The sequence below is a fragment of the Bolinopsis microptera genome, chromosome 13 (genome assembly GCF_026151205.1).
Source record: "Bolinopsis microptera isolate Bmic1 chromosome 13, MBARI_Bmic_1.0, whole genome shotgun sequence".
In the NCBI taxonomy this organism is placed as follows: Eukaryota; Metazoa; Ctenophora; class Tentaculata; order Lobata; family Bolinopsidae; genus Bolinopsis; species Bolinopsis microptera.
The window spans coordinates 9,121,574-9,138,072 of NC_087084.1; the positions used below are offsets into that span (position 1 = coordinate 9,121,574).

Consider the following 16,499-nt stretch of genomic DNA (forward strand, 5'->3'; position numbering starts at 1 on the left):
ATTTCATCAACAATTATTATAACAAAATAAATTTTCTGCGGGGGTTTAAGGGGACATACACCAAAAGCTTTTATGCCCTGGCCCTGCTGTTAACGTCATATTAAGAAAGTATACATAAAAACAATAAGATTTGATACATTAAAAATTATTTTTGAGGACCCGCACTTTCGAAAAAATAAATATTTTCTTTTTCGAAATTTTTGGAAATTTTGAGAAGTCTGTCACTGTAATACCGATATTTCGGTCATTTTAAAAGTCATTTTAAAAGTCATTTTAAAAGTCTTTTGGCTGATTTTGTTACTGAAGATTACTTACAATCCGTACAAGAAGCCCTTCAAAGGATTTTATAATTAAAATATAGATGACGAAGTTACAGACCAAACAAGGTCGAGAGAAGCAAAATTGAAATTTTTGTAAAAATCAAAGTTGTATATTTTACCATTCACCCAGGTCATAAGATATCGCTTCAAAAATTCTTGTGAGTGTAGCTGATGATCATATCCAACTTTTTGGAACAGGATTTCTCTCAATTTTGAGTTTTAAGGTATGAAATGTGGCCTCAAACGACTTAGTAAAATTCATCGTAAAAAGGGTCAAACATGGCAGATTTAAGGCTTAAAATGCCTATAACTCAAAAAGTATCAGTTTTTTTGAAATAATTTTTACAGAATCGTAATCAGCTTGAGAAGACGAATCTTTTAGTACCAAATAGGTGATTTTAGAAGACAAATTGTCTGAAATAATTTTCTAGCTCGAACACAAGGGTCCCCCCTTGTATAAATTTTGTACAAATTGTACACATTTTTTTACAAATTTTGTGTCCTAAACTATTATAAATTTGGTACTAAAAGATTCGTCTTACCAAGCTGATTACGATCCTGTAAAAATTATTTCAAAAAAACTGATACTTTTTGAGTTACAGGCATTTTAAGCCTTAAATCTGCCATGTTTGGCCCTTTTTACGATGAATTTTACTAAGTCGTTTGAGGCCACATTTCATACCTTAAAACTCAAAATTGAGAGAAATCCTGTTCCAAAAAGTTGGATATGATCATCAGCTACACTCACAAGAATTTTTGAAGCGATATCTTATGACCTGGGTGAATGGTAAAATATACAACTTTGATTTTTACAAAAATTTCAATTTTGCTTCTCTCGACCTTGTTTGGTCTGTAACTTCGTCATCTATATTTTAATTATAAAATCCTTTGAAGGGCTTCATGTACGGATTGTAAGTAATCTTCAGTAACAAAATCAGCCAAAAGACTTTTAAAATGACTTTTAAAATGACCGAAATATCGGTATTACAGTGACAGACTTCTCAAAATTTCCAAAAATTTCGAAAAAGAAAATATTTATTTTTTCGAAAGTGCGGGTCCTCAAAAATAATTTTTAATGTATCAAATCTTATTGTTTTTATGTATACTTTCTTAATATGACGTTAACAGCAGGGCCAGGGCATAAAAGCTTTTGGTGTATGTCCCCTTAACCGGTTGGTACACATACTTTATTAACACTTAACAGGTTTTTAAGTTGGTATTTCAAGTACAGTCATAATTTCGTCATATCACTTTTTCCAGGACACATCCGGTCTTAGAATTCGTCGTCACGTGATTCTGTATTTGTGTAACAACTGGTCGGTTTCAGCCACATGAATTGGTTTGAGTGATGAGTCACGTGATTTCTGTTAAACTGCACTGACCTGCTGCACACTTGCCAGTCAGTTTAGTAGGGTCGCTCTGATCACAATAGAACCCAGCAATACAGTCAGTACACTGGTTAGATTGGGAGAGACCGGAGCTGGTTCCGTAGGTTCCCGCTGGACAGGCGTGTTCGTTCGGATTAGAGGTCCCGGCTGGACACCAGTACCTGAGGGGAGGTAGTGCGGTTATTTACTTGATTCACGATGCCAATCCTTCGCAGCTCGGCGAGGCCCAGTGCTACATGATTCTCGCCGATCTACTGTGAGAATCATCAGTTGATGCGCGGCGCGGCCCAGTAGTGCATCACGCTACAAATTATTTACTTGTCTTCATCAATAATTTATAATATATTTAACATATTTCTCATTATTGGGCGAGAAAACTTCAGGACACTATATTTCGAATGTACTTGCTCTAGAATTAGCACAATGGACCTTGTTTAACCTTGTTTTAAGGCAGATGTTGACAATACTTGATAATTAAATTGAAAGGCCGAAAATATGAGAAATTTAAATTTTAAGTTGGTAACAGATTATGTAATATAATTTACCTCATCGGTCCTAATCAGATTCTTACCTCATTTTACCTCATTTTACCTCATATTATCTCATATTACCTCATAATCATATTACCTCATATTACCTCAATATATCATCGGTCCTAATCTTTCCTTATTTTAAGATACTGGATACGTCAACTTGTTTATAATTCATCAATTTGGTATTATCAAATCAGCAATTTTCCCAGGGTTTTCAACATAACGTCTAAGAATATGAAATATCCCATCTGAGGACTTATGTCATAATTGACTCATTGTAAATCGCTGCTTCAGTATAATTGATCGTCGTGTAAGTCAGATAAGGAACGGTTATCTTGGTATGAAAACCCGATGACTTTGTGAAGTTCACATTCTGTTTCACAAGGCTCATTTTGGTCAAAATTTACTTCGCACTGGTTAAAATTATTTCATAATTCTCGTTCTACCGACCTTTACTGTTACCCCTCTATTATACCAATCGTAAGTAGAAGAATAAGAGAAATCAGGGCCAATTATAACAAAAATTGAAGAATTTATATATGAAATAGTTATAGAATCGCTAATCAACTAATCGTCTAAATAGCTAATCAGTAATTAGTAATTACATAGCTAATTAGTAATCAACTCACCCAACGGGACAGTCGGTTGCAATGCTAAGAGTGTCAAGATTATTCTGGGTACAGTACTGTCCAGCTTCACATTCATCACATTCCACTTTACCTTTAGCACTGGCCCACGTGCCGTCTTTACACAGGACACCTGGAGTGGAGGGTTGATTACTGGTGAGGAAGTGATAGAGATTTTTGAATGAGAGGCTTCTTTCATTGCCGAAGATCACTGATATTAACATATGTTGTAAATGGGTCTGGCAGTGGCAGCTGTTGGTAATCTATTGGAAAAATGTTTTTCTGCAGCTGTAAACATCTAAAGTCGAGTATTTTGCAGTAACCATTTATGCAGTACAATATCGTATTCGAATCAATTTACACAAGTTTGGCCCCTTTCTAAAAATTTGAAGTACGAGACAAACAGTGGCGTAACGAAAGGCCCTGCTGACCCCGCTGTGCAGGGGGGCGCCGTCTTAGGGGGGCGCCAAATCGTCGTTTGAATGTGGGACAATTTCGAAAAACTTAACTTAAGTACTAGCAAAACTGCGCGTTTTGCTCTAGATACACACTTTTTTAGAGATTTTACCGGCGTATTCTTTAAAATCACCTAATTTGTTCAATTTTAGGGAGGGGCACCAAAAGGGGAGGGGACGCCAACAGGGGGGCGCTTTTTTCGGCAGGGGGGCGCCAACAGGCAACGTTACGCCACTGGAGACAAACATTAATTTCTACAGTCGCGCAAAATTTCTAGAAATTGTGTCAAATTCTTGGAATTTTGTTTACCCAAAACTCGACAAATTTCAGGGAATTAGCATAAAAACCAAACTTTACTCCTGCTGACTTCAAATCAATCGGAGGGTTTAAAATTTTCCAAAATACAGAATTTGAATATAAAATTGATCAAAATTTTCATATCTAAAATGGTTGCTCGGTTAATCGTCAGATCTGAACTTTGAGCCGTCAGTATTGATAGAAGACAAATTCTGATGCTTTTTTTGAGTATGTAAGTGCTCGAAGTGCTCATAATGTATGCTTTTAATTAATGTTGCGATCTATCTAACGTTTATATTGCATTCAAATGGCATCTTGAGTGCATATTGACGTGCTGGATTCAAGCACAGGTCGCTTTCAAATCCAGCGATAAGGAGTGCCTCTGCTGATTTATTTATCATTGATATTGTTAGGTTGTGCCGTAAAAACGAATAATTGTGCCGTAAAATGGATAATTGTTTTATTAATTGAGCATAATGAGTGTAACTGTAAGATCGCACGAAATACGAATTTTGTGCTAAAAACGCACATTATATAATGTAAATTAGCATAATTGGCGCAAGATCATATTGAGGTACAACTAAGCAGGGCCCTGACGAGATAATCAAATGGTCTCATGCTTTTCCTCATTGACTTTCATTTTGTAAACACTGTTTCTTACTTTTGAAGAGTCTGCGATGTATTTACTGAGTATAATAAGATAATAGCCACGTCTATCACTGTCTCACTCACAATAAGAACTCACTGCCGATTAGCCATCATGTAATATTATAAACAGGACATCTTCACTGTGGATCACTTTCACTATAGAACTACATATCAGATGATAAGAATCACTTTCATTTTCATTATACACCATTGCTTAATAAGATAATAGGAATCACATTATACTTTCTCTCTAAGAGAACGCCACCCAGACTGTGTAAGTGTGTAGCACCTCACTGTACTTGGACCAATTTCATTGTCATTCAAAACAGGGTAGCCTGCCGCGAAAGAGGTAAACTTACACTGTTCTACTCCATATTGATATACACGTTCATAAGCAAAACGCTTATGAGCCGAGCAGCTCGCGCGGAGAGTATAAGAGTATAAGAGTATAAGTATGACAGAGAGGTAGGATTTAATGTCCGCGGCTGCTGAAGTTCAGTTACAAAAAACCTGGAAAACTGGAAGTATCTAAATTACAGTTTACATCCCAGCCTTGGATAGATTTTTGGGAATAGAATCCAGATTTACTTCTAGATATTCATTTTTGGGATATTCAACCTTACTATTTTTACTACGATATATCCAGCAATTTATTAACCGACCGAAGTTCGAAACACCGTCAGCCAGCAAACTACAAGAAATCTACAAGAAATCTTACGAGTTTATTGTTGGCTCTCCTCATGGGATTTTTAGCTCGATCAACAAATTGAATAATAATAACTTTGATATGCCATATAAGTTAATTATCGCAACAATATATTGAAACCATATCTACTGATTTGTTCCTTTACTAGTTTACTACGATGGGACAGAGAACAAGAAATGCGGCCGCTTTTCTTTTGTGGATGGCCGCTCAATTTCCCGATCCGTGATGGCGTATTTTATCATATTCCATACAAGCATACAACCTGGGGACCCCAGTCTTTACAGTTTATAAACATGCAGATATGGCGGAGTGACAGGCCGAGCGCCGCCCAATTAATATAATTCCATATTGAATTTGAAGATCGTGTATATTTCTAAATTCTATGTAATCATATGTTTATTGTCTATGCAACCTGAGTCCTGACACCCGACACGGATCTGTGCAAAATAGTAATAGTAACTTAAAATAATAATATTATGCTATCAATTAGTGCCTAGTGCACGGTCGCAGAGCTACCATATACAAAAAAAACCTCGTTCGCTAACCCTTGTCCTTGACTCTTTTAGTTTACTTTGTTCTTTACTGTAAATAAAACATCACCACTTTGCTTGTGGATCACTTTCACTTTCATTATACACAATTGTACTTCAAGATAATAGGAATCACATTCTACTTTCCATCTACAAGTACAAATCAGTCTGCTCCAAAGGTCGTGTACAATGCTGTCCTTTCTCAAATCGCTTCAAAATTTCCATATGTAAAACTTTTCTTTGATTCAAAGAGCTGGCGGAGATAAAGACACAAAATCTACATAAAGCAGGTAAAGAATGTGCTTCACAAAGTTCCAACAGTAGGAGGCTAGGGTACTCTGTAGTTCTGTCACTTGAGCAACAGGTTGGCTTATATTACTATCACGGGCTCAATCCTAACTCCCATCATATTCCTAGAGCTATTAAATTTTCTTACTATGGAGTGTGGTCTATTCCTTTCCCTTAAATCTAATCTTCTTATCCAATACTGGATATTCGAAGTGTAATTCTAAATGCAAATCCTCAACATAAGATCTCACGTTTAAGAACAGATAATGTACAATAGTACAAGGTGTGATTTGCCATACTCTGATTAATATCGAGTCTGTGATTTTCGTAAAATCACGTCCCCACTCACCAGTCCCCACGAATGAAACTGCTTCCTCGAGATGAGTTTTTACTGAGCCTGTGCAGTGTTCACTGATATCCTGGCCTATACACTAAAACCTTGATTATCTGGAATTCTTGGGGTAAATTTGGGATAATTTATCCCACTAAATCAGGGATTTGATTTACATTAAACATAGAAATAACTATAGATATAATAAAATCGAGTTTTAACTACATAACGACTAACGTTATTCGTCACCTTTACTTAACGTTAGCCTTCGCCAAAGTTAATTTATTGATATCGCATTCTAACGTGAGTATAATTAACATAAGAGACTGATCTCTAATAATTATTTTTAAAAAAATATATATATATGGTTAGTAAATATTATGGATTGAAGATCAGAATTAGATGTTAAAAATGCAATTAAAATGGCTATAAGCCGGCTGTTACCGTAACCACCGGCTAATTTTATAAGCCGGTTAATGACCGGTCGGCGTTGTACCCATTTGATTTATGTTCATCATGAGCACGCAAAAATGCTTTATTGGTAGCTTCAGATTAGCCTTATCAGGGAAAAATTATTGTAGTAATATTGAATGGAGTTGGGTTAAAAACATATAAGTGATACGATAGTTTAACTTGTAGAAGCTTTCATTAAACATGTGTTAATCGTCGTCAATCGTTGTAGTAATATGTTCAAATCCTTGATATACCCCCCTAGTAAGTTAAATTCATGCCGTGTGCCTGGTCAAAAAGGTTCAACTCAAGAGAGCTGCCATCGCATCTTCATAATGTACCAGTTATTCAAATTAGTAAGGGTACGAGGTGAGTGAGGGCCCTAGATTAAGGATCACTTTCTAGTTTCCCTTTCTCTCTTCTCTATACCTGAGCTCGTTATGAGAGGCCACGAGTCTCTCTTAATGAAATATTCATGGCCTTTAAGAACATTATGCCCCTTTAACCTTTCGTTACGAGGGTCAAAATCTAGGTCCAGAGGAGAGAGGATTTTAGCATAATCACCATCACAATGGTTAGACCTTTATACTTAGTTTGGGTTCGTTAGGTCGGACCGTTTAAGTTGGACGGGTATTGGCGCCTTGATACCACTTACATATATTCATGAAGTATTACTGTTACCCAACGGGCGACAGGTTCAACTTCATAACTCTACCATTTCAACTTTGTTAGTTTGAAGGAACGGAGGGTCCGAATTTTAGAAGTTTAACTTGAGGTCGATAAATAACAATTTCGTTTGTTACATTAAGAATGTTGAAGTCAGTGGATCTTTCTTGCACAGGAACATATTAAAGTTAATGAGTTCCATTATGTTTATTTTTGTTTTAGAAAATAGCCCCTTGCAGCTTTTTGTAATTTAAATATTGAAGTTAAGACAAGTAAAAATTGATTGTAACTTCAATAATTAAATTAGACTTTCATGTAACTGTTTTTGATAAGTTATGTTTAAATAGATCTTAAGGCTGAGCGTGAGTTTGAGACGAATTTAGCTTTCATTTTAGACTTCACGTCTCCCGAAATAAAACTGCGAACAAAGTGAAACAAGGAACTAAGTAAACTGTAAAACCAAATTTTCGTCACGCATTGGACTTTATCAAGGTTACACTGAAAAGGGGAGGTTTGATCTCTGAACCAGAGAGTGTTGGTAATTGGGTTAGGAAAGTAAACATACATGCGACAAAGATCAGGGTTACCATTAGGAAGAAAATTTCAGCAAAATTTATAGAAAAGGGGTGTACACATCCATGCGAGAAAAATCGGGTTACCAATAAGAAAAAATCACAACAGAGAAAGTTTACAACCCTCGGATCAGCGTAGTAAAAGTGTACTAGAAATTAGTCTGTAAAACCGTTTCCACACATGTTATTGATTTTAGGTTTAGTGTGTTCTATTGCTAAGCCTTCTCTTATAAAGGTATCTAAGGTATCCTTACATTGTTCTGATATGCTAAATTCGTAGTTTTCGAAGAATTTTGCTAAGTCTCTTTTTCCCGATATGGGAGTGTAGTGTGGGTCGTCTGCTCTGCGGTGTTCAGCAGCGTGGTATCCTAGTGTGGTCCTGCTGTTGTTGAGTCGGAAGCTAGACTCGTGTTCGTAGATTCGACCTCTAATAGGTCGTCTTGAAGCTCCTATGTACAGATCTCCGCATTTCTTACATTTTGCTTTGTACACGTAGTGTCGGGTGGTACAGTTGAGATCTGCCTTGCAGAGTTCGCACTCGCATATCTCGTCTTTAGATGGTGTGCTGATGATGCTCCTGACAGCTTTCCCCGCCTGTGTCACTACTCTGGCGTTTATTCCCAGTTGCTTGATCGATGAGTTGACTCTCCTGGTAAAGCTCTCGTTAATGTACGGTATCTTCAGGATAAGGTCGGGTTCTGGCCGGGGTTCTCGTGGGGTCGAGCTTGTTAGTACTTCTAGTCTCTCTAGAGCTTGTAACATGTGTTTTGTCACGACTTCTTTGGGATATCCGGAGTTTACGATCAGGTGAGTTTTCAGTTTTTCGAGGTATGCCCAGCTGTCATCCTTGTATTTGCAGTTGAGAACTATCCGCCTAGTCTCCGACCTGATGATGTTTGTTTTGGTGACTAGACTACAGTGTGAGTCGTAATGCAAATATCTTCCAGAAGCCGTAGGTTTTTGGTAGTGAGTGAAAGATATTTCATTGTTCTCTTTTAGCTCAATGGTGAGATCAAGGAAAATGAGCTTTCTATCTTCTTGAAGTTCGCTGGTGAAGTTTACATAGGCCCAAACAGAGTTCAGATTGGCTTTGAATTCCTCGAAGTCTTCGGCGCTTGACTTCCAGAGTAACCAGGCGTCGTCAACGTACGTGGAAAGGCACTCCGGCTTGTGGGTACTCTTTTCTGCTGCTATATTGTAGGTGTAGTCGACGATGATTTCTGCGTATGCGCCTGAACTATGGGACCCAGTGCCGATACCCTGTTTTTGTAGGTAGTATTTGTCGCCTGCTTTGATGTAAGTGTGGTGTAGGACAAATTCGAGCATGGAGACAATATGTGAGGGCGAAAATCCGTACAGGTTAATATTTTCTTTGTAATCTTCAATGTACGATAGTATGACTTGTAAAGCTCTCTCGTCAGTGGGTAGAGTAGGGTACATGTTCTCCACATCAAGGGATGCTTGGAAACTGACACTACTGGTTACGGTGATGTTGTCAGGATAAGTGTTGCGGAGCTTAGTGAGAAAATCTTTTGTACTTTTGACTCGGTCCGAGTCAAAAGTACAAAAGATTTTCTCACTAAGCTCCGCAACACTTATCCTGACAACATCACCGTAACCAGTAGTGTCAGTTTCCAAGCATCCCTTGATGTGGAGAACATGTACCCTACTCTACCCACTGACGAGAGAGCTTTACAAGTCATACTATCGTACATTGAAGATTACAAAGAAAATATTAACCTGTACGGATTTTCGCCCTCACATATTGTCTCCATGCTCGAATTTGTCCTACACCACACTTACATCAAAGCAGGCGACAAATACTACCTACAAAAACAGGGTATCGGCACTGGGTCCCATAGTTCAGGCGCATACGCAGAAATCATCGTCGACTACACCTACAATATAGCAGCAGAAAAGAGTACCCACAAGCCGGAGTGCCTTTCCACGTACGTTGACGACGCCTGGTTACTCTGGAAGTCAAGCGCCGAAGACTTCGAGGAATTCAAAGCCAATCTGAACTCTGTTTGGGCCTATGTAAACTTCACCAGCGAACTTCAAGAAGATAGAAAGCTCATTTTCCTTGATCTCACCATTGAGCTAAAAGAGAACAATGAAATATCTTTCACTCACTACCAAAAACCTACGGCTTCTGGAAGATATTTGCATTACGACTCACACTGTAGTCTAGTCACCAAAACAAACATCATCAGGTCGGAGACTAGGCGGATAGTTCTCAACTGCAAATACAAGGATGACAGCTGGGCATACCTCGAAAAACTGAAAACTCACCTGATCGTAAACTCCGGATATCCCAAAGAAGTCGTGACAAAACACATGTTACAAGCTCTAGAGAGACTAGAAGTACTAACAAGCTCGACCCCACGAGAACCCCGGCCAGAACCCGACCTTATCCTGAAGATACCGTACATTAACGAGAGCTTTACCAGGAGAGTCAACTCATCGATCAAGCAACTGGGAATAAACGCCAGAGTAGTGACACAGGCGGGGAAAGCTGTCAGGAGCATCATCAGCACACCATCTAAAGACGAGATATGCGAGTGCGAACTCTGCAAGGCAGATCTCAACTGTACCACCCGACACTACGTGTACAAAGCAAAATGTAAGAAATGCGGAGATCTGTACATAGGAGCTTCAAGACGACCTATTAGAGGTCGAATCTACGAACACGAGTCTAGCTTCCGACTCAACAACAGCAGGACCACACTAGGATACCACGCTGCTGAACACCGCAGAGCAGACGACCCACACTACACTCCCATATCGGGAAAAAGAGACTTAGCAAAATTCTTCGAAAACTACGAATTTAGCATATCAGAACAATGTAAGGATACCTTAGATACCTTTATAAGAGAAGGCTTAGCAATAGAACACACTAAACCTAAAATCAATAACATGTGTGGAAACGGTTTTACAGACTAATTTCTAGTACACTTTTACTACGCTGATCCGAGGGTTGTAAACTTTCTCTGTTGTGATTTTTTCTTATTGGTAACCCGATTTTTCTCGCATGGATGTGTACACCCCTTTTCTATAAATTTTGCTGAAATTTTCTTCCTAATGGTAACCCTGATCTTTGTCGCATGTATGTTTACTTTCCTAACCCAATTACCAACACTCTCTGGTTCAGAGATCAAACCTCCCCTTTTCAGTGTAACCTTGATAAAGTCCAATGCGTGACGAAAATTTGGTTTTACAGTTTACTTAGTTCCTTGTTTCACTTTGTTCGCAGTTTTATTTCGGGAGACGTGAAGTCTAAAATGAAAGCTAAGTTATGTTTAAAAAAATAATAAAACAATTCCACTTTAGCTTATCGTCAAAGCAGAAATATGAAGGTTTTAGTGATCCTGATAGGAGTCTTCTCAGCTGTCTGTAAGTAATGTTTATTTTTAGGGAATAGAATATCGTGTGCTTGGCTAATTTCTTTCTGTTAACGAGTGCCACCGTATGATCACAGGGGTCCAGGGCAGTTCGGCGTAAGACTCTACGGAGTGAGACTATAACCCTAACCCTAACCCTAACCCTAACCCTAACCCTAAACCTAACCCTAACCCTAACCCTAACCCTAACCCTAACCCTAACCCTAACCCGCCGGAGAGTCTTACGCCGTAGAGTCCGGACCCCATCGGAAGTTAACCAATTAAGGGTTTGGTAAAATAATACTACTGCTTTGTTAGGCAATCAAACAGACTGTTGCTACGTTTGAATAAGATCAGAGACTTAAAAGATAAATAGTACAATACAAATTTGAGAATAAACAACGTAAACAGTAAACACCCACAGCGGCGGAAGAAATGAAGTGTAATGGCGCTGATGGCGCCACTGCCGAGGCCTGCGATGACGGAGTTGTCGCATGTACATCGTGAGTTACAAATTTTCCTTTTTATAATACAATTAAATATTTCTAATTTCAGAATTAAATACGGGAAAATTATAAAAAAATTACTTCCATTCTGGTGGTTTTAGATACACTCGAGAGTCGAGACCGAGTCATTGATGAATTTTTTATGAAAATCTTTTCAAAATTTACATACAATATAACATGTGGCGCAAAATAAAATCAAAATATAACTGATTGCGATCTCTAAAGGACAGATGTATGTGAATTTCAAAGGGAAACCAGAACGCAGTAAAATTGTAATCGAAACCACACCGCACAAGCCTAGTCCCTGGTAAATGAAAATCAATCAAATAATATGTTGATAAAAAATCATATCCCATCAGTCCTTCTCGGAGCTTACGATCTTATTGTTCCTTATAACATGAACTCGCTGAGGCTCCAATTCCCGTTTCTGCTTAACTTCAAGAACTAACTTCCTGAAGGCAGCTCTCTGCTCGGCTGATCGGTCGGGGCTGATGTACACTGAGTCATACCCCTCCACTTCTCTTAGTTTTCTCGCTTTGCTCAACACTCGCCGCACATGATCTGAGCCGCTGAGAGTGAACTTGATAGGTTTAACGGCTGGTCCTCCATCTGATACAGTTCTCCCCATCCTACAGCAAGAAACGATTCGAGGTTTCTCATCTATGTTTTCTAGTACCTCAAGCACTCTCTTTTCCAGGATTTCTTCACTCTTTTCTGGTAGACCGTAGATGACCAGATTTTGACTACGATCCTCTTCCTCGGAGGCACTTTTCATAGCAGCTTTCATTTTCTTAGGCGCTAGCGCCTTGCTGCATGAATTCTTCACAACTGACGACCAGGCTTTGAGTTCGCTTTTCACTGTCGTCTGAACAGAGGTCAAATCCTCACTTTTCTTCTCAAGCAATTGTCCTTGCAGTTTAATCACAGTGTTCTGATCTGCAATCTTTTCGTCCTTCAGTTGGTCGATTTCATCTTGTAGTTTGGTGGCTGAAAACAACAGCGGTGAACAATAACTGTCGAGAATGTCGATAAAAGTTTCCATCCAATCACACAGTATAGCCTTGGTGATCTGAGGCTTGTTGAGCGTTTCTTTACGTAACACATTCGATTTCTGAACACCTGCCGCTTGACGCATATCGTTGAGTAGCATAATCTGAGCACCCAAAATCTGTTCAGCATACATTGATCTGAATTTGAGTGTAGAGTAATTCATCGCTATTTCATTGTCAAGATTCTCCAAGTATTTGTTAACCATGATGTACAATGTACACGCAGGGCCAGTTTAATATACACGAGTATATTATCTGCTACACAGTGAGAGCTGTTTAAACCGACGCAAAAGCAATTAACTGATAAGTCACATCTCACATCTAGTTAAAAAATGAACTTACAATATTTTGACTACTTTGACGTGACTTTCAACGGGTGTCCAAACCCACATCGAATCCAACTCCTTCCATGTTTTACATTCAGCATACTATTACTAACTTCAATACACCAATTCAAAATCCACCATTCCCTCAGTCCAGTGTGGTCGGAGTACGGAGGTATGAGTGCTCAAGCGTACGGGTGTGGAGCGTGCCCTGCTGACAGTACTGCGACATGTGCCCAATGCGATGCCAAAGCAGACGAAGGATGCAACGTAAAAGTAGCAGCTCCAGGTAAATCTGAATTCGCAATGGAGACATAAAGACATAATAAATCAAATTTTGAACTATATGACCTTTGATACATAAAATGCATATTAAATTTTGCATATCTGACATTTGTTTGTTGAGGGTCGATAAGTAATAATAACAAATTTAACGAACAGGTCAAATATTGCTTGCTAATTGGAACATAATTTGGCGCATTTCTCTTGATCTTGTTCCCCATTCCTGCTTCCCTTTCGTCTTATTCCTTATCTGGGGACCCTATAGGCTATAATGTTCATAAACATACGAAGAATAAAGATGTGGTGGAATGACAGGCTGAGCGCCGCTCAGTAACTTATTCCTTGCAGTGTGAACAGGACTCTAAGTGTCTAATGCTGAACGACTGTTAAACTCCATCCCCACCTCTTGCAAGGCACACGCCACACATAGCTGCCTCCACCCCGCCAACGATAGTGTCACTGTTTGCCCTAACTTCACCTCCACTTTGCGTGGTGGGCCTTGTCCCCTCTTTTATTCTGTGCTCCCCAGATTAGCTATAACATTACTGTTACACTGATTATTATATACTGACACCCACCAACCTTCAGCTGATGCACAAACATTCGAGTGTTTCGACTACAGCTTGGTAAAAGAAGCATTGGTTGCATCCAAAACAGCGACAACTTGTAACGCTAACAAAGCCACTGCCATCAAATGCAACAGGTACGTGACTAGAAATTCAGCAAATGGCGAATAATCTCGTTTTAATTATCAAGCTAAATGCAAATTCATTTCATGAATGCCATGATCGTCTCTCCGAAAGAGGAGATGGCACTCATTATGTACTTAGTCGATTGAAAAACTTAACCGCACAATATTTCAGTCCCGGAACCGCAGCGGTAGCAAAAACCTACAAAGTGGCCAACAAAGGCTGCGGAGGGTGTACTGAAGCAGCGATTAAAGACAAAACATGTTCGGAGTGCTGCAAGACCAAATGCAATTCTGCGTCAACTCTCGCGTTTGTTTTGGCGCCCCTCTTGGCAGTTATCTTCCATGTACTGTAAATAGCCAGGAACAGGAACCGCATATGACATATTATCTGGAACAGACTGTCATCATTTAGTGCTTTACTTTCAATTTCAAAGATTATGATTTCTTCCGACAGCTGCATTTTTCAAGTTCGATGAATATTTACAATGCCAATTCGTTTGTCAAAGATTTTTGACTTTTCTCATAAATGAAATAAATAGTCTTATTTATAAAAAAAACATTACCTATGATAATTAATAAATATAAATATTTTAAAGTTAATTATAGTGAGGAAACAACATTTCATAAGTAACAAACATAAAATAACACTTTGAATGAAAAATATCAACGATGTGACAAGTACAGAGGGTGCTCATTGCTCCAATTTGCATTTACGTCCTTACTGGTGTTGGTGCCGCCTTAGCTCTCGGAAAATGGTTCTTTTTAGCCGCCCGAATTGTCCCAGGTTTTGCCATTGTAATTTGTCCTCACATTCCATTTATGTACGTAGCTGAAGTGGCAAGTTCTGAATTCAAATAATTCGCTGTGCTATCCATGGCAGTCAGGATGCCTGTTATAAAGCTGTTTGTGTTAGGGACAGTATTCCAGCGGTGGTACAAATGTTTGTTTCTATTGACCCCTGTTGGCCAGTGTATGTTCAATATCTTCCAAGCTTCCGTAGATGTTTCCTGGAGCTGGTATCATTTGGGTCGCATAGACATGCGGTTAATTAGCAAGAGGAATCTTTGGTTTCTCAAGCCAGACCTTGCTAAATGTCTCTAGACATGCGGTTAATTAGCAAGAAGAATCTTTGATTTCTCAAGCCAGACCTTGCTAAATGTCTCTAGACAATAGAATTCGGTTAATTAGCAAGAGGAATCTTTGATTTCTCAAGCCAGACCTTGCTAAATGTCTCTAGACAATAGACATGCGGTTAATTAGCAAGAGTAATCTTTGATTTCTCAAGCCAGACCTTGCTAAATGTCTCTAGACATGCGGTTAATTAGCAAGAAGAATCTTTGATTTCTCAAGCCAGACCTTGCTAAATGTCTCTACACATGCGGTTAATTAGCAAGAAGAATCTTTGATTTCTCATAGACATGCGGTTAATTAGCAAGAGTAATCTTTGATTTCTCAAGCCAGACCTTGCTAAATGTCTCTAGACATGCGGTTAATTAGCAAGAGAATCTTTGATTTCTCAAGCCAGACCTTGCTAAATGTCTCTACACATGCGGTTAATTAGCAAGAAGAATCTTTGATTTCTCAAGCCAGACCTTGCTAAATGTCTCTAGACATGCGGTTAATTAGCAAGAGGAATCTTTGCTTTCTCAAGCCAGACCTTGCTAAATGTCTCTACACATGCGGTTAATTAGCAAGAAGAATCTTTGATTTCTCAAGCCAGACCTTGCTAAATGTCTCTAGACATGCGGTTAATTAGCAAGAGGAATCTTTGGTTTCTCAAGCCAGACCTTGCTAAATGTCTCTAGACATGCGGTTAATTAGCAAGAAGAATCTTTGATTTCTCAAGCCAGACCTTGCTAAATGTCTCTAGACATGCGGTTAATTAGCAAGAGGAATCTTTGGTTTCTCAAGCCAGACCTTGCTAAATGTCTCTAGACATGCGGTTAATTAGCAAGAGGAATCTTTGCTTTCTCAAGCCAGACTTTGCTAAATGTCTCTAGACATGCGGTTAATTAGCAAGAAGAATCTTTGGTTTCTCAAGCCAGACCTTGCTAAATGTCTCTAGACATGCGGTTAATTAGCAAGAAGAATCTTTGGTTTCTCAAGCCAGACCTTGCTAAATGTCTCTAGACATGCGGTTAATTAGCAAGAGGAATCTTTGGTTTCTCAAGCCAGACCTTGCTAAATGTCTCTAGACATGCGGTTAAATACCTCCAGGACTCATTACTTTGCATAGAGCACCGCTATCATCATCCACACCCGGACAAGCAAGAAATGGGCCTACAGACAAACGGCTTTTTGTTTGTTTTCTTCTTTTCAAGATGGCTGCACTATCTCATTTCTTTGAACGAGTACTGGCTGTTAACAGTTAGCAGCGCTAGTAAGTAATTGATCTCACTTGGGATGTTTATTCGTTCGCTTCAAAAATCCTCTGTATCTATCATTTCGGGTGTATCA

At 38.9% G+C, this 16,499-nt stretch overlaps 2 protein-coding genes across 2 annotated transcripts in view; one reads left to right on the forward strand and one right to left on the reverse strand.

The window, feature by feature from the left end:
• LOC134824761 (zonadhesin-like) overlaps positions 1-16,499 on the reverse strand; it is an 88,024-nt gene that overhangs the window by 28,604 nt on the left and 42,921 nt on the right. Inside the window, exons 64-65 of the mRNA XM_063836737.1 lie at positions 2,871-3,000; positions 1,703-1,869 (exon numbers count right to left, since the gene is read on the reverse strand). Coding sequence (XP_063692807.1) covers positions 1,703-1,869; positions 2,871-3,000 — 297 coding nt within the window. The remainder of the gene's footprint in view (positions 1-1,702; positions 1,870-2,870; positions 3,001-16,499) is intronic.
• LOC134824990 (uncharacterized) lies at positions 11,143-14,578 on the forward strand. Its single transcript, XM_063837033.1, has 5 exons — positions 11,143-11,204; positions 11,616-11,694; positions 13,222-13,358; positions 13,940-14,054; positions 14,215-14,578. Exons 1-5 carry the CDS (start codon positions 11,162-11,164, stop codon positions 14,393-14,395), a joined length of 555 nt encoding a protein of 184 aa, XP_063693103.1. The 5' UTR covers positions 11,143-11,161; the 3' UTR covers positions 14,396-14,578.

Bases quoted from the DNA above. Each gene is read 5' to 3' on its own strand.
- LOC134824990 (XM_063837033.1), top strand. From the start codon at position 11,162: ATGAAGGTTTTAGTGATCCTGATAGGAGTCTTCTCAGCTGTCT. The intron at 11,695-13,221 runs GTGAGTTACAAA...CCATTCCCTCAG, and splicing joins GGAGTTGTCGCATGTACATC to TCCAGTGTGGTCGGAGTACG. The intron at 13,359-13,939 runs GTAAATCTGAAT...ACCAACCTTCAG, and splicing joins CGTAAAAGTAGCAGCTCCAG to CTGATGCACAAACATTCGAG.